The 25,970-nt window shown below is 36.9% G+C and overlaps 1 protein-coding gene across 6 annotated transcripts; it reads right to left on the bottom strand.

The window, feature by feature from the left end:
- Window positions 1-22,851, bottom strand: LOC130816183 (DEAD-box ATP-dependent RNA helicase 58, chloroplastic-like). 6 transcript variants are annotated; one of them, XM_057682836.1, is made up of 13 exons: window positions 22,477-22,823; window positions 21,540-21,618; window positions 19,482-19,557; window positions 19,071-19,122; window positions 7,769-7,862; window positions 6,947-7,060; window positions 6,681-6,806; window positions 6,365-6,469; window positions 5,601-5,759; window positions 5,410-5,478; window positions 3,771-3,860; window positions 1,304-1,444; window positions 1-899 (listed from the first exon to the last, which is right to left on the bottom strand). In XM_057682836.1, the coding sequence occupies exons 5-13, from the start codon at window positions 7,859-7,861 to the stop codon at window positions 636-638; spliced, it is 1,161 nt and encodes a 386-aa protein (XP_057538819.1). In that variant the 5' UTR covers window position 7,862; window positions 19,071-19,122; window positions 19,482-19,557; window positions 21,540-21,618; window positions 22,477-22,823; the 3' UTR covers window positions 1-635. The 6 variants fall into 6 exon arrangements, with proteins under 6 accessions (XP_057538819.1, XP_057538817.1, XP_057538820.1 ...); XM_057682834.1 differs by having other exon boundaries at window positions 19,071-19,557; window positions 22,477-22,851; XM_057682837.1 differs by lacking the exon at window positions 7,769-7,862 and having other exon boundaries at window positions 6,947-7,056.
- Between the last annotated feature and the right edge of the window lie 3,119 nt (window positions 22,852-25,970).

The following is a 25,970-nucleotide window of genomic DNA, read 5'->3' as shown; positions in this document are numbered from 1 at the left end:
GGAAAAAAAAATGCGAAAGCATTTTCTCTTAGAAATCTTATTAATCATCAAAAGTCAAATACAACTGAGCCTAGATGCCTCCTTATATAAGAGGACATAGAAAGATAAGCACATGACTAACACATGACGTTTTAATATAATTAGCTCATGTGTCTAAGTAACTCCTAACAATACCTTACGATTTATTTATCAAACAACAAAGTAAATAAACAAACATAACACGATTATGTTTGTATTATTAACTACTGTGTGTCCTCATATAATTGTCAAAATGAGAGTCTTCACACCAAGACTTGTAGTTGATCGTACATATCATTGTAAACCAACAAGCATATATGAATCCTCCATCTTAATTTGCATTATGAGCCATAACCATATATTAAACAAGCTCACCGAGTTCGGTAGTTTGAGACTGTTTTCATTACCCCATTCAACCTATTGCAAGTTTGCACCAGGTTGTGCTTAATAGATGAGGTGAATTTCATACCAGTTTGATATTAATCGAGCTACTATTTTGTCGAGCTAATTACGATTGATACTCTCGAGCTCAAAGTGTAGTGACAAACATGTTATCAAGAAGGAAAAAAAGACAGAGACAAGATATGACAATAAACACTTCCTACATTAAGAAAAAATTAGAGGAAAAGCTCTTCACATTGAAACTTCAGTTCATGTTGAAAGCGTTTTAAGACAAATTGTTCCTCACGAACTATTAAACTCGTCACAAAGCATTTGTCTTCTGAGAACGGCTTCCTACCTGTCCTCCCAGCTCGATGTAGATAGTGAACGGCACTTTTTGGCAAATCAATGTTGTAAATATGAGTCGTCTCCGCTAGGTCGACTCCTCTTGCTGCTAGATCCGTTGACACAAGAAGATACCGCCTTTTCTTTCTAACCTCCTATATTTCATATATGAATACTTTCATCAGTTTCACATCAGAACATGGAAAACTTAAACTGAGCAAAAATGTTATGAGCATGTGTTTGGTAACATTGACTTATTCCCAATACTACAGCCGATCTTGTTTTGGTTATTAACGGATTTAAATAGCCTACTGTACTGTCTTTCTGAGGTCGTGAAATAAGATTGCCAGTTTTTAGTGTCTTCAAAGTTTGTAGTTCGACCACAATATCAGACCACCATATACGGCAGATTTTGGTTTTTTGAGTGGCTTTTCTTTTGATATCTCAAGACACTAATTCAACAGAACAGATAAAATCATAAAATACATAGATTATAAATTTACTAGAGTAACCAGGTACATGTCTAACCAAACAAAACTTAATAGACGTTGGAATATACCAAGAGAGAAGCTGCTCGCGAATTGAAATTCTGATCTTCCTCTAGAAGTGCAATATCGGAAAATCCTTCACAAGAGCTTTTTAAAAAGTCAATTAGCAGAGTAGTTGTTGGCGTATCCCCTGCCCTTTTTGACTTCTCTGACTGTGGACAAAAATTCAGCACCTTAGAAACCTCGATACATCATAGATATCTATCTCATTTGCAACAAAACCATGTATCAACTCACTTCATAAGGGCAAATAATTTTCCAAACTTCTACAGCATTACATCAAAAAAATAAGATTAAAATTTCTCATATCTATTGCAGCGTAATAACAATAAAACTGATATTAGTTTTTATTTTTATTATCAAAGTAACAATTAAAATCCAATCTAACACAGTCCTTCGCAGCACAACTATCACACAAATCTGACGAGTTAAAGCAGAACTCTGTCTTGGCGCGGGTGGGCAAAGACTAGTGAGCCATATCAGCTAGGCTCAAATGAGGGCAGCAACAAAGACCCAAGAAACAATCCAAGAAAAATGGAATACAACAACAACAAGAGCAACAAACACCACCATGTTGATGATTCTGATGGAGTTTGTATGGATTCTGACTTTATGCATTCTACACATAATGATGAATCAAGTACAAGCCAAAACAATAAAGAAGAGAAGCAATTAATTATGGGAAAGCAAGAACAAAAGCTTAGAAACAAAGAAGACCAGCAGCAAGCCAAGATCAGAGGCATTCAAGGCCATCAGCAGCCCCTGAACAGCTCCACTGACCAGGCCACCTTGGCGGGCCTACCCAGACATGACCTGAGCCCAAGGAATGACGTGGAGGGCATATTTGGAATCTCCACACTAGGACCTAGCTACCATGGTCCAAGGGTCCTACTCATGATCATTGAAAGCACATGGAAAAGTAAGGAAAAGGTTGCACAGTCATCATGGACAGCAAGCCAAAACATACAGCAGCCTCTGACCACTGACCAGGCCATCTTGGCAAGCTCGCCCAGACGTGATCCGAACCCATTGGATGACGTGGAGGGAAGGGCTGGAATCTCTGCACATGGACCTAGCTACCATGACCCAAGAGCCCTCCTGGAAGTCAACGGAGGTGGACTGAAAACAGAAGCTAAGGTCACCCAGTTGACAGAAGAACCAACAGCTGCTGCATAGTTTGATTGTTCTGTAAGTTTCTTAGGCGCGTGTATAGGCACGTGTTTGTAAATAGCCGTTAATAACCGTTAGGCATTCATATAGATAGCCTGCCTCTCATTCCTAACTCTATATATAGTTGATTCATTCATTGTAAAAGTCGTTGATTGTTGAATAAAATTCCAAATTTCAGAAAACTTCAAGAGTTTGAATTTTTCTTCAATTGCTTGCAATTGGGTTACTTGGGCCAGTTTGCCCTCCATTGATTGTGCAACCTCTTGATCAGCCTTCAAGATTGCACTTCATCCTATCCAAGAACATTGATAATTCCATTGATTAATCAAAGGAACTCTTCATTGTTGCGTTGAAAAGGGGCTTGGCAGTCCACCCTTTGACAAGGCACTGTGTTTCAGTCTTGGAATATCCTCCTTTATAAGCCTCTGTGTTTCAGTTTCAATCCATTCCCATCACTTTGCTTGGCGCACATACATCAACTAGGCACAAAGTTTGTCCAGAGTTTTCCCAGCTTTATTGCTGCTTATTGCCTGGCAACAAGTTGACGTTTATAATGCAATGACTCGGTCCGTAGTATGTCTAATCCAAGCAGCTCTTCACTACTTTATGCCCCACTTTACTTGCTGGCTCTTCCTTGTGCACTCCTTCATGCATGAGCTTGCTCACATGACCACTCTGGTACGCAAGGTCCAGTACATTTTCATTGCACTCAGTCATACTAGCCATTAACAAGTATTGCGCAACTCGAATGAAAATTTGAGAAGAACAAACATATCCTTACTTTGGGTTAATCAATGAAGGGCAAAAGTATGCACTCATGACCTCTGTTGGTAAAATTTTTAAATTACCATCAAGCCAACTATCATATGATTTGAGAGGGTGTCATTATATAAAATGAGAATACATACAAAAATTGAAACCCCCTCCTGCCCTAGCCATCTTTCGCCACTGTTCAGCATTTACGACCCATCTTATGTGCAAATTTATACCCATAGATTGTACTATTGTATACTAGAGAATGACCAAATCCATGCACCATTTCACGTGTACCCTCTTTCCATGCACCCATGAAATTCGTTGCATAACGTTACAAAAAAAGTGTATCCAAAAAAGTAAACAATGAATCACAAACAGCTACTCTGCCTATTGATAGCTCCCATTTAACAAGGATCATATCATTCATTTTGTGTCCTTAAAACACAGCATGCAACACAAGATGAAAAATCTACAACTAAAGTCAGTAAATATATGTAGCTCACTGTTACAATTTACATAACACAAACACAGACAGAAAGTAAAAACACCAACCTGTTCATTGACAAAAAGTATTGCAGAATCAGGCTTATCCAATTGTAACAAGGATAAAATAGCTTGAAATTTCTGGTTTCTCGAACAAATCTATAAAAACATAGAGATTTAAATCACATACTTGAAAAGGTAAATCAATGCACAAAGCAGAAAACGAGAAAAGTAGATACAAAATAGAAGGATTCCACATGTTCAGTAAGGCGTGGTCTAGTGGTTAGGTTTGTTACTCAATTATTCTCCAAAGCTCAAGGTTGAGGGATCAAGCATCAATAGAGGCGACGGGGTTCCTCTTACCCTTCTACCTACTTCTAAAGAACCTTGCCCATTGTAACTGAGTCACGTCTAAGCAAGGTTTCTACCCGATACATGTATCCACTAATCGCTAGTCATAGTATAGTTCTTATTTTATTCTATAGTCATTTGACTTTAGCATCAGCATGTAAAAGTCATTCACTACTGACAAGCCGAAACAATATGAGGTAACTATCATTACAAAGAAATATATAAATTAAAATAAGTGACACTATTGTTTTTATGTAAACACCTAATTCAGGTGCATTGTGGAGACTTCTAACTAAAATTAACAAATTTTGTAATTTTTAGGCTTAAGAATAACAAGATTCTTTCTTTTTATATGTATATCTTCATTTACCTACAAATAACAAGGGTCCTCTTTTTCTCCCTCTTTCTTTCTCCAATCTCTGATTATCGAGAAAATTCATGTGTTCAAAGTTTAAATTTAAACCTTCAAAATCCAATTTACCTCCCTTGATACTTTGTCACATGTCTTCATTGAATCAACGAGAACCACGTGCAGGTTGTCGCCACATCAGATAAATTGTTTTCTTCTTCCATATTTTTATGGTGTGGCTCATAAGCTTAATACGGAAGTACTATAGTATTTATTATACTTCAGAAAATCCTAATTTATCACGTCATTCTTAACTCACGATATCCATGTCATCTTCGGCCTATCTTTTCCTCTTCCATCTCCTTAAAGTTCCAACCTCTAACTATTCCAATGGTGCATTTTTTAATTTTTGCACATGATGAAACCCAAGTAAAATCTTTCTATGTACATGACCAAACCAATGTGAACCTAGTAGCTAAAATAATATTTCTTTCTTATTGTTTTGTCATGCCCAAGGTCTATCACAACAATTTTGAGCTAGAATTCTAAATTTGTTCTTGTATATGTAAGTTTGCATGTAATGTGTGTTTGTGCATATGGTCCTTTTGCCTCATGAGAAGTTTACCCACCATCATACTATAAGTTATAACATATACATATAGATAGCATATTGATAGTGCATAACATATAAAGGGCCTCTTTTCGTTTAGTTGGTTCCTTGACATGGTATCAGGTTATGAGTTCAAGAAACCAACTCAACCAAAGCTTATGATGTTGCTTGAGGCCCTAGCGTATGTTATATACTCTACCACATATCTTTTATGAAAGTTGCATCCCTCCATGAAATTTCAGACTATTGATCATCACATTATTGGCTATTATCACAATAGAAGCAGTGAAGCACCACACAGCTTAGTTGAACAAATGACTAAACTATCACCACATTAATTAACTGTATTCCATTCTGCTTATCCCACGGAGAACACAAAAGAAAATGTTTGTCATTACCATAAATCTATGATGCAGGCGTGCAGGCATCGGTTCAACTGGATTAACATGGACATGGACAACATTGCTCTGCTTACAAGAAAAACCCGAAAAAGGAGATACGTTAACTGTAGCTGTTAGATCAATTTTTAAATCAGAAGAGTGTAAATCTAGAGTAATTCACATGGATTACAGAAACTAGATTTGCATACTTTGGTCCATTTCTGCTGTACACACTCATGCAGAAAGTGCCTATGCTGAGGAATCGATGCACTGGCAAATACAGTTTGGCGAGATTGACATGATGAATAAGATGTTAGCAATTTTCGCAGGGAACTAACTTGTCTGGCGGAATTAAACATGAAGTCAACCTGAGATAATATATATATGTATATATATATATAAGCAACTATTTGGAAGATAAAAAACAATTCAACAACTGAAATAAGCAGAAAGCATTCTCAATCACGTTACAATATATAAGAAAATTGTAGCATTAAAGTATTGCTGCATTTTAATGCATGAGAACATCACTGTTTTATACGTACCACTAGGGGGTTGAAGTGATTCAAAATAAGGTAGGCTGGTCCAACAATGGTATCAATCATGGATGTCCAAATACTGTCAAACTAATTAATGTATCGCCAGAAGACTACAGCAAATGCATTATTGAAATATATGGTGGAATCAATAGTTCAATTCCAAACTTCATTATGGCAGCTCATTAAATGTGATAATCAGTAATCAACAGTCCCGATAAGCTTCCTGCAGTTTATGACTAGTTGACAACTAAAACAAGGCATTAATTTTTTGGGAACTCAGAAGAATGTAATTATGGTAATGGCAAGTGGCAACTGATTATTTCCACAAGCCTAGATTAAAAAACTACAGGTTATAGAAGTTAAAAAAAATATCATCCACTGAGTTCCAGACCTGTGCAAAAGAGGGAAGAATAAATTTTTAAAAAATCAATTACCTCATCAATTACGAGAACTCTCATTGCGCCAAGATCTAAAGCATGTTTCTCAAGCATTTGACACAAACTTGTCACAGTAGCCACCACAATGATTGGAGGATCTGCCTAAAATACAGAAAGATATAAGACCTTTTGCTACCAAACCATATACATAATGTTTTTTTTGTTGTAGGAAGTAAACATACAATTGAAAAATCAAGTCACAAAACTGAATACCACCATTCAATATATACCAATGCTTAATAGAAATACGTCAATGAAAAATTTTTCTGTTATGCTCAAATGTAAAATGGTTAACCAAAAATGTGGATAGAACCTTTAGCCACATTCTGTGCCTTTTCAACATTCCTCCATCTAATAGGGCCATGACCGTGCATGATTTCTGCTGCTCTGATCCATTATCTGTGGGCTTTGCTGCCAACATTCGTGCAACTTTTGTAACCTTAATTATCAACAAAAAGCAAAATCAGCAAAGCCCAAAAGGAATAGGTAGGTAAACATCATCATGAAACCACATCTACTTCCTCTTCTTGGACAAACAGATATTGTGTAACAAAAGAGTAAGCGTAAAAAACTTCTTACTTGCATACCAAGTTCCCTTGTTGGCACCACAATTAATGCTTGAACAGAAGCTTTTTGGGTATTGATTGTTGAATATACTAAAAGTAGATATGTCAAGGTCTTCCCAGAGCCTGTCTAGAGACAAACAAAGATATTAAGTTTTTTTTTGTTTTTTGAATAGAAGATATTAAGATAATTGATCTAAATATCAACAGATAAATATATGAATTTTCTGTAACGAAGATGATAACTACTTGCTGGTTGAAGAAATTCAACAGTTACTGCAAGGTTAAGGGAAAAATTCCCTTTATGTGAGAGATTTTCTAGAGCATCATTGAAATTACAAAATAAAAACGAGGGTAATATTTTAGACACATAAAATAGGTTATCTTAGCTTTGTTCTTAATATAAAACTCCCAACATAGATCTGGTTATAGGTACACGGTACACAGTACACGGTACACCTCACAATAACATCTCTGCTGCTTAATAACTTATAGAAACAGTCTAGTGATAGAATATTAAAAATAGCGATATTTTGTTTGTAATTATGGCCATAACAAGAGCAAATCTATTAGTTTCCACGGCCTTCTATCTTAACTGTGCTTGTAACATAATCCATAAGAAATGAAACTTACTTTCAATATGTGAGTTTATACAATTATGATATGAATATAGTTTGAAGTAATTAATGGAAGTCAATAATATCAGTATCAGAATACATGATATCAATATTTTGTAAAATCGATAATTATATCACTAAGCCACTTCCCCGGCAATAAAAGTGAAGTAGATTGTCAAGATTGATATCGAATTGAAGATATGACAAGGCTAAATAGTGACCTGAGCATGCAGCACACAATCACATCCGGAAAAAAGTACTGGAAGACCTTGTTGCTGCACCTCTGCTGGTGTGTGGAATCCAATTTCTTCCATCCTTGGACATTCAGAAGAAAAATCAAGTCAAGCAACAATAAATGAGTGATGGTACACAGAAAAAATATTTCGTTCTCCTACTGGTCTCAGTGACCCAAAAGGATAATGTAGGACACATAATAATAGTAGCTTGGTTGCGTACCCAAAATTAGATCATTTTTCCATCACCTTTCTGAAGGGTATGGTTTTCACTTTCAATAAAAAGTTAATAAGCAAACTTGATATAACCATATCAAAAGATTACAAGCAACATAAATTTCAAATTCAAAAACCCTGACTTAGCAAAGGGATCCTAACAAGTTCTAATAGTATAAGTATAGTATAAGGTACTTATTAAGTAATAGTCCTTCTTCATGCTCTCTTATTCTGTGTATTTTTGGTGCGTTGATTTCCAAGCCTAAGGTCCCCTTCTTATTGTCTTCTAGTTTTGACACCTTCCCTAGGATCCTTTCCATGTACATTTCTGCTATGCATTATGCTTTATGCTTTTGTCTTCTAGTAAAAGGAACATGAGTCCTCTTGTTAGTGGTTAAGGTTTTGTCCTTCCCCTTGTATATATTGCACAACTGCCGCCTCTTGCTTGATAGAATTAATGAATACCATTTCCTCTACATTTGCGTAAATTATTATGGTATCGAAGCCATTGATGTAAATTGCAGCAACTTTGAAATTTTTAACCCTAAAAAGTTCATCTCTTCCCCTCTTCTCTCATCCATTTCTTTTCTCTACTTTCTTCCTTTCTTTCTAACTTTCTTGATGGAAAAAATAAATAAACCCTCAAAACCCTCTTTTATCTTCATGCATCTAATGGTCAAAACATTGTAAGTGTAGAAAACCTTGAAGGAATCAGTAATTATAGTAGATGGAAAAGGTCATTGGAAATACCTCTATCTTTAAAAAAAAAGATAGGTTTCATAAAAGGGACACTAGTGAGAGATAAAGTAGACAAGTTGGTATAAGCATCATTGAGTATTATATGATAATAAGAAGAAAATGGGAAGAACTAGAATCCTTGAACCCACTCCCTCAAATCATATTCACCGGATAGAGGAGAAAAAGTTGTTTCAGTTTCCGAATGGTGTGGATGAAATTTATGGACCGCTATTGTTAATGATGCCTACTCTTCCTACTGTTGAAGTTGCTTAAAGTAGTGTATTAAATGATCAACAGCAACAAACATTGGAGTCTTCAGCAGATGATTAAATGATGTTGAGGTGTGCTCAGCACGTGGTGTAAAAGGGCACACAAATGAGAGATGTTGGTCAGTTATTGGATACCCTAAATGGCATCCCATACACAAGAAACCATTCAAAGGAAGCGGAGGAGGAATAGGGTTCACTACCAGCAAGAGAAGCAATCAATCCTTCAATAACTAGGGAAGGAACAGAAGATATGTTCCAAACAAAGCAGCAGTAAATCCCCAAGGTGATAGTGAATCTCTAAATGCATCAGGAATCATAGTACAACAACTAGAGCACCTCCTAAAGAATCTTCCAGGAGGCTCAAATGGTGGCAAACAAACAACCACAGAGACAAATGCTGAGTTTTACAATGCTATGATGACATGTTATAATGTTTATGCTAAAAATCCGAAATGGATCATAGATTCAAGAGCCTTGGACCATATGTGTGGTAAGGTAAATAGAATGGTGAATGTTGTAAATGTAGACAAGGAACTAAAATCAACGTCCGATATTAAAAAACATCAAATATTTCTACATTTGGGAATGTTGCTCTTCAAACTAGGATGTGTTTGAGTGATTTTTCAATTTTTCTGGAGTTTAAGCATAACTTACTCTTTGCGAGTAAACTTACTCTCTGAGTAATTTGGCTAAAAATGATAAATGTAAAGTAAATTTTTATGATGGCTATTGTGTGATTCAAGATAACGTGACTCAAAAAATAAGGGGGTTAGGAGAAAGCAAAGATGCGTTGTACTATCTCCTTGATGGAAAAATTAATGTCACCATCAAAACGTTGAGTGAAATCTCAAGACAATTTTCTACAGTACAATCTTTGAAAATAGAAAATGGTGTGGTGCAGCAACACACTCTCAGTAACAATACCCTATGGCATAATGACTTGGGCATGCTCCATTAAAAAAGTTGAAACAGATAGGTTGTGTAAAGCAAGATGGTACATAGAATACTTGCTTGATATGTCCAATGAGCAAAATGACCAAACAACCATACCCTATCAGTACGTCACATGCTACCTATCCCTTTAAACTCTTGTATATAAATATATGAGCCCCTGCTGAGTGGAAACAAAGGGGATGTATAGTTTTTTCCAAATAGTTGTAGATGACAATATAAGAACAACTTGGGTAACTCTTTATAGACACAAGTTATATGCATTTCAAGCACCGCAGAATTTTGTGAAAATTACTCACACTTAGTTTGGAATGCATGTGAATATGGTGAGATCAGATAATGCCTCGAGTTTAGGAATGATCAATGCAAAACACTCCTTACAGATTATGGCGTTGTCACCAAACATCTTGGCGGATAGGCCTTAGCAAAATGAAAGGGTTAAGAGGAAGCACAAAAATGTGTTCGAGATGACTAGGTGCCTCAGGTTTCAAACAAGATTTCCAAAAAACTTTTTGGAGAGATTGTGTTCTTACACATGCCTATATCATATAAAAAAAATAAAAAAATAAAAAAATAAATAAAACTTACCTACCCCAATCCTAGCCAATAAAACACCTTTTGAAACCTTACACCACAAACGTCCAAACCACAACACTATGAAAACCTTTGGTTGCTTTAGTCTTGCTTACAATCCTCAAACCAACATAGATAAACTAAGCCCCAGGGAGCGCCATGCATCTTTCTTGGATATCCTTCTCACAAAAAAGCTTATAAATTCCTCAACCTTTTCACCAATCAAGTCTTTACTTCTAAGGATGCGAAGTTCTATGAACATATATTCCCATACACTCTCTCCAACGAACTCTTATCAACTCATTCCTCCCTCTCAAGAACACAAAATCACTCATCCAACTATATGATGATGAAGAAGCCTCACCCGCAAACTCACCTATTTTCCCACCATTATCTACAACATCAATTGCATCACCAACAACTTTACCCTCCCAGCCACAAATTAAAACCTTTCCTTCTCAAACCCAAAGAAAATTTAATAGGCCCCCTCAACTTCCAACTTGGCTACAAGATTACATCACAGACTCACCGCCTAGCCCAACAAACACAATTACAAATCTGTCCAAAACAGCCTACCAAATAAATAACAAGATTCTTACCTCTGTCAACCCTCAATTCTCCAATTTTATGATTAACCTTCATCATAATCGAGATTCTCAAATGTTCAAAGAAGCTATTGCATATCCTCATTGGATTATAGCTATGAATGAAAAGCCTGCCTCACTGCTCGAAATCAGAAATGGGAAATAACCAACCTTCCAGCTGGTTAAAAGCCTATTGGTACTAAACGGTTGTTTGAAACCAAGTACCAACCGGATGGGAGCATTGAAAGGAAACAGACAAACTCAAGACATTGATTATAAAGAGACATTTGCCTCAGTTGCTAAACTCACCACCATCATACCTCTCCTTGCCATTGCAACAATCAGTATATGGGAATTGTCATAAATGGATATTAAAAATGCCTTCCTCCATGGAGAAATTGATGAAACCGTCTACACAAAAACCCCTACTAGTTATATTGGGTCAGGCATTCCTATTTTTGCCCATGAACCAGACAACAATCCTCAAACCTTTAAAGTATGCAAACTCAAAAAACCTTGTATGGCCTCAAACAAGCACCAAGAAAGTGGTTCTCCAAACTTTTTCTTGCCCTCAAATCATTTGGCCACACCCGATCCAAAAATGATTACTCTCTCTTCTACAACCACACAACTCATTCACATATACTGTTGCTTATCTATGTTGATGACCTTATTCTTGCTAGTAGTGATTCACTCGTCATCCAAAAAACCAAGCAATTTCTCTCCTCTAGGCTTCATATAAATAATTTGGGGATTCTAAGATATTTCTTGGGGCTAGAGATCGATCACAATGCAACAGGAATATTCCTCTCTCCGCATAAATATCAATATCTCACTGACCTTGTGCAAGAATGCCACAAGTCTACATCCAAACCTCTAAAACTACCCCTAGACTCCAACATCAAGCTTAAAACTAACAAAGGAGACCCTCTTCTAGCTCAGCCCATTGGCTAGCTAATATATGTCACAATCACTCGCCCAAATCACTTACAGTGAGTTCATGCACAAGCCAACCACCGCGGGCGGCAAAACAGCTCTTGAAGCACCTCAAGAAAAATAAAGCACATATCCTTCTTGCCTCAAATACATCACCGACTCTAGCAGCATATTGTGATAGTGACTCGAGAGGTTGTCCTTTCACTTGGAAAAGCACCACTAGTTTTTGCAATCTGCCTAGATCTTCTCCTATCTCCTGGAAGTCCAAGAAACAGTCTGTGAGTTGCTTGCTCATCTGCAAAAGCTGAGTATCGAGCTCTTGCTCTTACTACTACGTGAAGTTTTGTGGTTAAGGAAACTCTTAAAAGACCTAGGCTTATGAACATTGGGTCCTAGACTTATTTGATTTGATAATAAGGTTGAACTCTCTAATGTTGCTAACCCTGTGCACCATGAGCGAATCAAGGATGTGGACTTGGATAGTCATTTCTCATTTCAGGAGGGAAAGCAATCCACTGGTGCCATCAAGAAGACATACATTCCCTTGAAGCAACAAATTGCAGTTATCTTTATCAAACAGCTCTCAGTCAATCAGCACAATCATCTTCATATTAAGCTTGGAGTTCACTCTAACACTCCACTCCAAGTTTGAGGGGGAGTATTGAGGAATATTCCCTCTTCATGCTCTTTTATTTTGTGTATTTTTTGGTGCCTTGCTCTCGAAGCCTATGGTCCCTTTCTTATTGTCTTCTGGTCTTGACACCCTTTTTAGGATCCTTTCCATGTATATTTTTGTTACGCTTTATGATTTTGTCTTCTAGTAAAATGGGCATGTTTCCTCTTGGTATTGGTCAAGGTTTGGTGCTTTTCCTTGTATATATTACACAGTTTCCTCCTCTTGCTTGATAGAATGAATGAAACATTGAAAGAATCATTCTCTACCATTTCCTCAGCATTTGCATGAATCATCGGTACTCCTTAGATGTGTTCATTCCAATCATGGAATGGTTTCAGGTCAGGTGTTTCGAATTGGGCAAAAAATAAGTCTTGTGTCCACGTTGGTTTTTACATTATTGTAAATCTATTTTTAAAGCGAGTAAAATAGAATTTGGTTATGTAAGTTCAGGTATATGTCAACTCGGATCCTTACGACCGAGAAAATGGTTATAAGTGGCTTTTTATGACATTCAGGAAAAATTATAATTGCCTTTGGCATTCCAAGCAGAAAACACCCATGTTGTTGAGTATGGTGACTCCAACTAGTAGCACCATTGAGTGGTGAAGCACATGAATCAAGAGAAGAGTCATGAAAGAGCTGCAGTGTGAGTCCGCAAGGCGGAGGGGATGCTATCCAGGTCCGCAGGGCGCGGAGTGCGTTCTGTCTTCATTTCGCGGCTCGCGTAGTTGTACACGGCTCGCGAAATGGCGGTTTATTTTCACGGGAGGTGTCTTTTGGGCAGGTTACTTTGTGTTTATTATGTAATAACTTCCTTTTATTGGGAATTAGTATATAAACTCTCATTTTAGGGTCAATACATTATGATTTACAAATTGAGAGAGATCACAAAAGAGCCATTATAATTTGGGAGTGTGATTGTAATTCATCTTGTAAATTCTTTACGATCATAGTGAAATTATTCATTCTCGGTGCCGGTGGACGTAGCTATCACATTGATAGTAAACCACGTTAAATCTCTTGTGTCATTTTCTTATTGTTTGCATTAAATTTCTTATTGTTTCATTATTGTTCATCAACCTTGCTTCCGCTGTCGCACAACAATTGACATCAAGAGCTCAGGTTTAAGTCCTTAGAGAGTTTTTGAGTGAAACAATGGCTGGAGATTCTACAATAAGAATCAAGAAATTTACCGGGAAAATAGCTTCGTGCTATGGCAAAAGATGAAGGCTCTGTTGAAACAGCAGCAAATCTGGCGTCCGGTGGCTCCAAAGACTACTACTGCGGGGTCAGAAGACGGATTAACTGACGGGCAATTAGCAGTAATGGAGGAAAAGGTTCATTCTACCATTTTTCTATGTTTGGATGATCATATCATCACGGAGTTCGCTGATCAGGCTACAGTTACGGAATTATGGATGAAATTGGAGTCATTGTATATGACTAAGTCACTGACCAACAAATTATCGCTGAAGCAGCGGTTGTTCAGCCTCCGAATGCAGTCAGGTACTCCCTTACGGGAACATCTTGAAAAACTTAACTCTAGTTTACTGGATTTGCGTAACTTAGATGTCAAAATAGATGATGAGGATGCTGCGTTGATTTTACTTGTGTCTCTTCCGTCTAGCTATGAGGATTTTGTTGAGTCTTTTGTTGTTGATAAAGACTCTCTGACCCTAGAAGAAATGAAGGCAGCACTTCATACTAGCGAACTTCGTCAGAAAGCTATAGGTGACAACGGGGAGTGGCAGTGGGTTGTTTGTTAAGTCCGAGAAATCTAAAAGGAAGAAGGGGGTTAACAAGGGCAACTATACTGGGTCGGGTGCTGGAAACGGCAATGAGGGATCTGGTAGGACTGCGGGGAAGACCTGTTATTACTGTAAGGAACCGGGTCATTTTAGGGCTAATTGTCCGATGAGGAAGGGCAAGTCCCAAGCTGCTGTAGTTGAAGAAAAACCGAAGGAGAACTATAATTCAGAGGAAGACTTGGCATTAGTGAGTTCTGCTAACTCTAAGGATCTTTCTAATGATTGGGTTCTAGATTCGGGGTGTTCGTTCCATATGAGTCCGTGTCGAGACTGGTTTGACACATATGAGTCTAGCAATGGGGGTAAAGTTATTGTAGGTAACAATGCACCTTGTAAGATTACCGGTATTGGGTCCATGAGATTGAGGACTAGTGATGGGCGAAAGTTGACATTGACTAGGGTGCGGCATGTCCCTGCTTTGGAGAAGAATCTGATTTCATTAGGTACCTTGGATGATTTGGGGTACAACGGAGTGTTTTCGGATGGGGAGCTGCCCATTTATCGAGGTTCGGAGCTGGTACATAAGAGTATCAAGAGGAACACCCTTTATGTCTTTGAGGGTGTCACACTGTCTAATTCTGCGATTTGCGCATCGATGTCTCACCAGAAGATGACCAAGATTTGGCACATGAGGCTTGATCATATGCGAGAGAAGGGGATGCAACAATTGTCTAAGAAGGGTCTACAATCCGAGATCAAGGTTGCCAACCTTGAATTTTGTGAGCATTGTGTCTTTAGGAAGAAACACATGTCAAAGTTCAGCAAGGGTGCTCACATTACTGATGATTGCTCGATTATATCCATTCAGATTGCTGAGGTTCATCTAGGGTTGAAGGTATGGGAGGTTTTCACTACTTTGTGTCATTTGTAGATGACAAGTCCCGATACACATTGCTTGGGTTGCTTAAGTCAAAGGATGAGGCCTTCAAAGCTTTTAAGCAATGGAAAGCTTTGGTGGAGAATAGACAGGGTAGAAAGATTAAGAACCTACAAACAGACAATGGGCTAGAGTTTTACAAAGAGGAGTTTAATCAGTTCTGTGCAGATGAGGGTATTGGTCGGGATCATACCGTCAGGATGACACCACAGCAGAACGGTGTTGCAGAGCGGGTTAATCAGACACTGCTTAAGAGGTTCGATGCATGCTCTCTAATGCAGGGCTTGGGAGGAGGTATTGGAGTAAAGCTGTGATGACAGCTTGTTATATCATCAATAGAGGTCCTTATTCGGGAATTGAATTCAAAATCCCATTTGAGATCTAGAGTGGTAGGTTGCCTAGTTTCTCTAATTTGAAGATTTTTGGCTGTGTTGCTTATTATCATGTTAGTGAGGGTAAGCTGGATCCACGAGCCAAGACGAAGTGTTTTGTTGGGTACGATGATGGTGTGAAGGGGTTTAGGATCTATTCACCTTCGAAGGGTCGGGTCATTCTTAGTAGGAATATCACTTTTGATAAGAGCAACATGTATTCCTAGAAGAGCTCGAAGTCTTCTAATATGGGGAAGGAAGAGGAGAACATACTACAGACAGATAGGGTGCTTGAGGTACATCAGTCATCCATTGCTAATTTACCTCGAGTACAGTTTATCGATGATGATGCTGAGGTTCTAGTGCCGAGTACTCCTGAACCTAAGGTTGTTCCATCTTCTCCTAACTCTAAGAGGAGGTGGAGCAGTCTAATCAGGGGTCATCTAGTCAATCTGACACCATTCTTGAGAGACCTAGACGAGTTATCAAGAAGCCTGTTAGGTTGATTGAAGAGATGGAAGGAAGAAATTGCTTTGTTGAGAATTTAGCAGGTTATGCATTGAGTGTAGCTGATGATGTAGAGTCATATGAACCTGCCACGTATAAACAAGCAATTAGTAGTAGTGAGTCGGCGCAATGGCGTGCTACAATGGGTGAAGAGATGTAGTCTCTTTATAAGAACAGAGTGTGGGAACTTGTGAAGGTACCAGAGGGGAGGAAGCTTGTAGGGTGCAAGTGGATTTTTAAGAAGAAAGAAGGGTCATCTGAATCTGAGAAAGTACGATTTAAGGCTAGGCTAGTTGCAAAGGGGTTCAGTCAGGTAGAAGGGGTTGACTTTGTGGAGATATTCTCACCGGTGGTTCGACATACTTCTATTCGTGTGCTATTGTCAATTGTAGCACATTATGACCTTGAGCTGGAGCAGCTGGATGTTAAGACGACTTTCCTCCATGGTGATTTGGAGGAGGAGATTTTGATGAAGCAGCCCGAGGGATACGAAATTCCAGGGAAAGAGCACTATGCATGCAGATTGCTAAAGTCATTGTATGGACTTAAGCAATCCCCTCGGCAGTGGTACAAGAGGTTTGATTCTTTTATGGTTTCGCATTGCTTTGATAGGAACTCGTATGATTGCTGTGTGTATCATAGTAAGTAAGATAACAGTTCCATGATTTTTCTGTTGTTATATGTTGATGACATGCTTGTTGCCACAAAGAATAAATTCGATGTTGCTAGACTTAAAGAGTTGCTTAGCTCGGAATTTGACATGAAAGATTTGGGTCCAGCTAAAAAGATTTTAGGTATGGAGATCTATAGAGATCGAGCTAGGGGTAAGCTTTTCTTGACTCAGAAAAGTTACATCGAAAAGATTTTGTCTCGTTTTGGGATGGAGAAACCTAAGCCTATAAGTACACCAACATCTGTAAGCTGCAAATTATCTTTGTCTATGTCACCTCAAACTGAAGAGTTGGCGTATATGTCTAGGGTCCCTTATTCCAACGCAGTTGGTTGTTTGATGTATGCTATGGTCTGTACTAGGCCGGATATTGCGCACGTTATTAGAGTTGTGAGTAGGTTCATGGCTCGACCTAGGAGAGAGCACTGGCAGGGGGATTTTTCGCTATTTGAGAGGGACAACTGATATTGGTCCTATGTATGGGAATGGTAAGGAGTGTTTGGTAACTGGGTATAGTGATTCTGATTATGCAGCTGATGTAGATACCAGGAGGTCGGTGACGGGGTATGTGTTTACTTTGGGTGATTCTGTAGTTACTTGGAAGTCTACATTGTAGTCTTCGGTTACGTTGTCAAAGGCCTTGTAGGAGAACTGGGTATTGCGCTACGGTGTATTGTAATAATCTAACTGTCATTTGCTTAGCTAAAGACCAAGTACACCATGATCGGACAAGCATATTGATGTCAGTTATCATTTCTTGCGTACTGACAAGAGAATAAAAGTAAAGAAGTTCGGGACCGCTGACAACCCAGCTGATTTCTTTACTAAGTCTGTTCGATTTAGTAAGTTTAAACATTGCTTAGACTTGCTAAATATTGATTGCTATGTGATGTAGTAGGCACTTAGGGGCCGTGTTGGGGAGCCCCTGTTGTAGGCATGTTGGCCTTAAGGTGGAGCTTGCCCGGGGCTTGTGATGCAGGTGGAGCATTATGAGTTGTTATACTTGGTGATGAGTATGTGATGGGTCTTGGTCGGAGAGTTGTCGGGATGAGTCTTGGTTGAAGACTTATCGGAATGTACGGCTTATGCATGAGCTTTGCATCGGGTTTTGGCTTGAGATATGTTCACTATGTGTTGGTGAGATCGTTTGTTGTGGAGATTGTTGAGTATGGTGACTCCAACTAGTAGCACTATTGAGTGGTGAAGAAGATGAATCAAGAGACAAGTCATGGAAGAGCTGCAGTGTGAGTCCACAGGGCGGGCGCGGAGTGCGTTCTGTCTTCATTTCGCGGCTCGCGTAGTTGTACACGGCTTGCAAAATGGCGATTTCTTTTCACGGGAGGTGTCTTTCGGGCCGGTTACTTTGTGTTTATTATGTAATAACTTCCTTTTATTGGGCATTAGTATATAAACTCCCATTTTCGGATTAATACATTATGAGTCACAAATTGAGAGAGATCACAAGAGAGCCATTATAATTTGTGAGTGTGATTGAAATTCATCTTGTAAATTCTTTGCGATTATAGTGAAATTATTTGATCTCGGTGACGGTGGACATAGCTATCACATTGACAATGAACCACATTAATTCTCTAGTGTCATTTTCTTATTGTTTGCATTGAATTTCTTATTGTTTCATTATTGTTCATCGATGTTGCTTCTGCTGTCACACAACACATGTAGTCATATACTATATGCACAATCAAGTAATGGGAAAAATGAAATGGTCCAAGAAATATGAAGATAGCATGTCCCTAAGGCTCGGATTGATAGTGGGTCATAAATGGTGGTAATTAGAATGAATTTAAACATCAATTTCATAAAAATGTGTCATCTTTAAACATGTGTGAAACCATGCATGAAGAAATTAGGTTAAATTTTATATCAGTTTTATCATTTAAAACCCATAAACAAACGGACTGTAAATATGTAGAGCTGGAAGAGCATGGAAAATGATATTCAGTGGAAGAACAGAAACAACAAAAAATTATGCAACTCTAAAAAGAAATCAGTGGAGCCATACATAGAAATAAACTTTTTAAAATTCAAAAAATGAAATTGAAGATATTTTTAGAATGGAAGTATTACTCCTAAAAAGAATAGTGAAAACATACCTTTGGAGGACGTGGTCAGGTACATGACCTTCACACAATTGACGAAGTGTTGCTGAAGTCCGGAGTTGAGCAACAAAAGATCCAATGGCGGTGAAAGCATTAACAAATTTAGAATGATTTGTTGGAAAGAATTGATTGGATCTAAGCTTAAGGCTACCATTTTGAAAGGAAAGACTTGGTGAAAAAGAAAATTGTAAAAGTAGATGAGATGAAGAGAAAAAAGCAGCCATTGTTAGAGCTTGAAGAAGGATAAGACTTAAGAGAGCCAGGCAAATCTTAGAAAGTTTACAAGAAGGATATACAAGGGAGGACACAAGGCCTCATAACAAAGCATATACAATCAAAGTTTACAAAAGATAAACAAGAGCTACAAAATCGAAAGATAACGGTATGACACGGGTTATGCTTCACCTTCATCACTCTCCCCCAATGCAATGTAATGCAAAAGGAGCTCCAAAACCTGCTACGCTTGTTTATGATCTTCCTGCTGCTCGACATTAGACCAAAGGTCAATGTGTCATAGCAGGACAATCATAGAAAGTCATCAACAATCAAACATAAACACAAACACGTACACGTCAGTAACTAGCATCAAATATAATAAGGCCAACTAGTAGATAACATTATGTTATACAACAACATAAGATAATTTCATAAGACACAAGCACATATAGTAACCATTTATCGTCCACTTGTACTTCTTAATCTCATTACATCATTTCCAACCCGAACCATGTGTTCTTGGGTAGAATGCAGGTCTTCACACTCCTCTTCTCAAAACATAAACTCTTGCAAAACACGCGTAGTATCAATTCAACCAAGGCATTAACAGACTACCTAACACATGACCTTATAGAGCTTGTCTATCTTAAAGTAAGTGTGATCATAGTTTATCTTTGGGACTGGTAACTCCCTTGAGGTAACTTAACTTAGGCGCACTTCTCACTAGCATAAACTACTCTATCATTGAATAAATTTTCTATCAATGAGTAAACGTTTCATCAATGTGTAAGCTTTCTATGAATGAATAAACTTTCTATCAATAAGTAACATTCTATCATTTCACCACTTCATGGCATAGTGACATGACCATAAGCGTTATCGGCCACCCCGCACCCATGGCAAAGTATGAGCTCATACCCCCTCCAGCTGACCCTCTCGGGTCCTACCTTCGAGAAAAACTAACACATTGGGGTACCAATCCAGAAGAGGCCACCATATTGGGATTTGCAAGGCCCGGACGGTAACACCTCGGTCAAGGGGCGGTATCAGCCACCCAGCGCCCAATGACAAAAGTATGCTCATACCGAAAAAGAGATATGTTATGTAGATACAATCGAGATAAAAATAAAATGAATTGGAATCAAAACTTTGAATTAGCAAGAAATCGAAACAAAAGTTGCTAATTGAGTCAGAACTTAAAACCAACCAGATCCGATGACAATACAAAAATATTTTAGAGAAAATACATTTTTAAAACAAATATTCTCCATTTTTTGGATACAAATTATATATCGCAAAAAATTCAACCTATTTATTGGGCGGAAGACAGAAAGAAACCATTTCATTTTTTTATTTCATTATTTATTTTGACTTCAAAATTGAATTATATTTGTTCTATATACTCTTGTCAATATAAATATTAAAAAAATGAAATTACAATTTAAGTAAAACGTAGAAAGAAAAAAATGCAAATGAAATTCAAAATATAACTTTATTTTTAATTTATTTTTAGAAGGAGAAATATATATAAATAGGAAATAGAATAATATATTTTACTAATATATATATATATATATATATATATATGTATGTATGTATATATATATATATTTTAAGATTTTAATTATTATTAACGTAATTAATATTATTAAAGTAATTAATATATAAAATATATAGAGATTTTCGTTAAATATTAGTTAATAGAATAATTTTATTATTATTATTATTTTATAGTATTATTAATATTAAAATTATAGAAATATGATATTGTATATATCGTATTTTAAAAGCGAAGTACAAACAAAAGGGATACGGTGATCCCGTCGGATCTCACATAGGGGACTATTAAATTAACCGGCAGTTGAGTCACGCCAGCTAATCATAATATAATACTTTATCAAATGGGAATAACTCCCGCTTTCGACTATTAAAGAGTGCCCTGGGATAGTAGAACGCCGAAACTCATTGAGCAAATCACACAAAATATGAAATTTACATATAAAGGAGTCATTCTAACTCCAAGTAAGGCATAATCCAATTCTTAAATAAGTAAGGGGGTGGTTTCAGCCTTCTACTAACACTCTCATTCTCCAAACTATTCTAAGCGCAAGGATTTCATAGTCGATAACTCTTCATATAAAGTGTATTCACTATACCTCATAGTTTTGATACAATGCATATTATCACAATAAACAATAATGTCTTAAAGCAAATTATATATAAGGGTTAGTTACTGCGTGTACGTACCTGTAAGCGTCACTGCACGACCAAAATGTCACAAAAATCACCCAATTAAAGTTCTACCTTCCTCTTATGAAATGGGCACCTATATAAATAGAAATAATAAGTTCACTTATCTACTTTGTCATACCAACTAAATGCCAAACCACTTTCATCCATTCAAGATAAGTCTCTCATTACTCTAGCACGCAGACATCTCATTCAACATAATCATAATCATCAACTTAACAAAGACGCAAGTCTTTCCATGACTTTAAGAATAGAAGTATTATGTGAATCGTTCCTTTACATCAACTAAATGGGAGTTATATGATTCACGTTACTTTAAAAACATAAAAATTCACACTTAAATCTTACAATGTTAATATGACACTAGTATGACGATAATGACAAATCTTAAGTTATCGAATCGCGAAATCATTCGCTACATTCCCCATGGTTAGAAAAACTACCATCAAAGAATCACAACAAGTAACTTTAGCAACCATCAACAATAAGTTGACACAATACGCATGATCTTATTTATAACTTTAATAACAACCTAACAAGAGTAGTTGTAATTAACAACAATCAAACAACAACCATTAACAACTATTACTCTTAATTAACAACCAAAATTACTCCCATAGTCAACTACAATCATAACCATACCAACTATCACTGTAATAAAAATAATCAACCAAACTAAGCCTTAAAACAACTTGTAAGGTTATCCAATCAATCATCACACCACCAAAATATAGCATAAGAACACACACCATTAATAATTTCAACTCTAAATCAAACCCTAATCCATTCATGTTCAAAGACAACACCTTTAACTACATTCATAATAAGATTCATTAGAAAAAAAATAATATACAAGCAACACAAAGCTCATAAACTTTATAAAATTTCAATTAGAAACTAGAAAAATTAATTAGGGTGGAAGAAAATAGCTTACAATGGTGAAACTACTAAAGGGGGTGAAAGACAAGGGGTTGATATGGTAGCCGTGACCCAAGGACCGTGTGGAATGGTGGAGGAAGCACCGAGTGCGGCTGCTACTGCTGGCGGCACAAAGCAGCCAGGCTGCTGATGGGAGGAGAACACGCAGCCAGCTGTTGTGAGGAGGCAACGCAGGCTGCTGCTACTTGTGGCTGCTCGTCGGGTGGCTTGTACTGCTCATAGGTGACTGGTGCTGCTCGTGGAGGCGCCAAAACAGTGGGCTACTTTTGTGGAGGCGCAAAAACAGTGAGGGAGAATGGAAAAAAGGGAAAACGTGATATTTGTGAAGTGAAGGCAATGAGTGGTCTCAACTTAAAAACCCTAATTTCTCTTTTCCTAGGGTGAATTTTCTAGTTTGGCCAAAATAAAATAAAATAAAAACCCCATTTTATTGTGCTCAATAATTTTTAATGCAAGTATAACTTTAATTTGAACCTCTTTATTTTAGTAATAGCAAATCGATTTTTAATATAAATTTGTTAGCCTTTTTAAATTTATATATATAAGTAATCAATTTAACTGATTTTAAATAATTTAATATAATTATAAAATTTTCAAAAATTATTATGATAGTAAATAATAATGTCATAAAATGACATGGTGTTACACTTATCCCTCTCCTCATCATATTCATCTTCCTCTTCTTCAACACCGAGATCACATTCATTTTGACTAATGCTCAAACCTCCTACAAGTGTTGAAGCCCTAACATGAGGTAAATAACGATCAAACTGCATACCCCAACTGCTAGGTTCATATTTTCCCATTTGAGAAATTCCGTACCCTGCAGAATAGTGAGAATTTTGAGGGTTTTGGGACATTTGAAGCCATTGCATAGAATAATTTGGTCGATATATCTGTTGAGTCATGGGAATTTGAGTGTTTGGGATGTTTTGTGGATATGGTTGGGGTGAAATTGTGTTATAAATAAATTGTGGCTTTGGTAACCAATTATGTGGATTAATTTGAGGGATTTATAGTGGATTTGTGATGTTTTGAGCTTGTTTTTTCTTATTTTTTCTCCTTAATTGAGGATTATTACAATAATTTTGATTTTTAGAATCCTTATTTATATTTTGAGAAATTTATGGAACTTTTTAGATTTTTAATGAATTATTTTTGAATAAATTGAAAATAGCTTAAATAATGATGGATTTTTTTTGTGATAAAATGTATCAAAATTGGTCCCTATTTATAGAGAAAAAAAATTCTGGAATTTTGGTGAATTTTTTTAATATAAATTATCAATTTTTTGTATGCTCCATATTAAATTAGTAGTAAAAAGTAGAAGGGTCACTATCACAACACTGCCGTTGCGACACGTGTCTTAGCAGTGGCAGATAGATTTCTGTTTTTTTACTGTTCCTGTTGCAAACGCCATCATTTAGCTTGTTTTTAGAGCTGTTCATGGGCGGGCTACCCGCCAGGCCCGACTCGAAAAACGGGCGGGCATGGACAGCGTTTTTTTAAAAAAATTTAAGTTTGGACGGGTAGTACCCGCCCGCCAAGATAAATTGGGCGGGTAGCGACACTAAAAAAATACCCGCGGGTATCCCCGTCCGCCCGCTTAGTTTAATATATATTAAATTTTTAATAATTAATTATATTAAGTTACCCAAAAGAAAAAATAAAAAAGGAAGTAAGGAACCGCCTCTTTTAATGTTTTAAGTTACCTTAAAATTTCAAAACCTGCTTTTCAGTTCTTGCCTTCTTCATTTTTCCCTCACGGGCACACGGCTTCACAGTTCTTCATTCCTCCCTCACGGCTTGTGTTACCATTGACCAAGTTTTTTGAAACTTTTTATGTATTTTTATATACATGTAATTCGAGTATTTTGAAACTTTTTATGTATTTGGAGTATTTTGGACAATGTATTGTATTTTAATTATTATCAAAACCCAACTTTATATTTTGTATTATATTTTTGATATTTATGTAATAAATACCCGCGGGTTCCGCCCGCTTTAAAAATGGGCGGGTAGCGACAAAAAAGTTATGCCCTCAAATGCGGGCGCGGTTTTGTATATTTGTGCCCGCGGGTAGATTTTATAGCAAATACCCGATCCAATACCCGCCCAAGCCCGCCCATGAACAGCTCGACTTGTTTTTGTTCTGATTTGCATTGTTTTATCTTGTTTTTTGCCAACTCATTTGTTCAAGAAAATATTGTTGTCAAGCTTATTTTAAATGAACATGCTCTTGGTGAACAACTTTTTACCACCATTAAGAGCATTTATTTGTATTTCATGGATTGATGAACAAGTAAAATAACTCTATTAAGGATACTCTAAGGTCAGTGTTAGTTCGTTGTTATTAAAAGCGAACAAGAGAAAAAAAATATATCACAGCTTTGTTTGCTATACTAACGGCGAACAAAAGAAGAAATTGTCATAACGGTCGAATGGACAAAAAAATAAAAATAATGTTTATTCGTTGTTGATAACGGCGAACATACTATTTGATTTTTTTGTCTCTTTAAATGTTATAATATTTGTCGTTAGTAACAGCAAACAACGTCGTGGTAATAGAGATACTTATTTTGGAAATAAAAATTTACCGAAACATATTTTGGAATTTTTTTTAAATGGCTACTATATTCCATTTTTCGAAATGTGCAAAGGAGCAAGAAAATAAATAGGCGTATCGTGGGGCTATTGGATGTGTGGGTTGAGTTTGGGAGTCTATAGTCGCTAAATATGGAAGGACTAAAAAGAAAATTTGAAACAAATAAGCTTTATTGACAAAAAAAAATTAAAAAATAAGCTTCGGAGAAACTTTGTTCCAAAAATAAGCGCTTGTTACTCCAAAGCTAGGTTTGGAGGTTGTTCGCTGTTAGTAACAACAAACAATGAGCAGGTCAAAAATAGTCAAGTGTTTATTCGCCATTAATAACAGCGCACAAAGACTTTGGTCCAAAAAAAAATAAATGGGTTGTTCGCTGTTTTAAATAGAAAACCAAGTTATGTGGTGTTTGTGGAGTACTATTCAACAGCTTTATATGTGGATGGCAACAAAACTGATTAAATACTTATGTGCTTTACTGTAATTGTGTAAGCTTTTAATTAATTTTGCTTTATTGCATAATTCTTATTTTTACTTTCTCATTACTGGTTCTGTTCTTCCTTTTCTCTCTTATAAATTTGCCTCTCTCATAACTGTATTTATGGGTCTTTTCTTGATTTGGATAATCCATAGCTAAGTTTAATAGTGATGCAAGTTGAAGGCAATTGGCCATGGAGGCTGAAGAGCGACTATTGATGGTGGATATTTGTAACGGTCCGGTTTAAGCGACCCGGAAATCCATATAAAGATACAAATTCCGGTTCACTCTTTGGACTCTAGAGAAGACTTCTCTGTAGGACCGTCAAACGTTTCGTCGATAAAGAAATACAGTTAAAGTAGAAACAGTACCAATGGAAAAAGGTAATAAGTCAGCGGAAGCTCTAACG

This window comes from Amaranthus tricolor, chromosome 1 (assembly GCF_026212465.1).
Source record: "Amaranthus tricolor cultivar Red isolate AtriRed21 chromosome 1, ASM2621246v1, whole genome shotgun sequence".
In the NCBI taxonomy this organism is placed as follows: Eukaryota; Viridiplantae; Streptophyta; class Magnoliopsida; order Caryophyllales; family Amaranthaceae; genus Amaranthus; species Amaranthus tricolor.
This window is presented reverse-complemented; position numbering and strand designations above follow the sequence as displayed.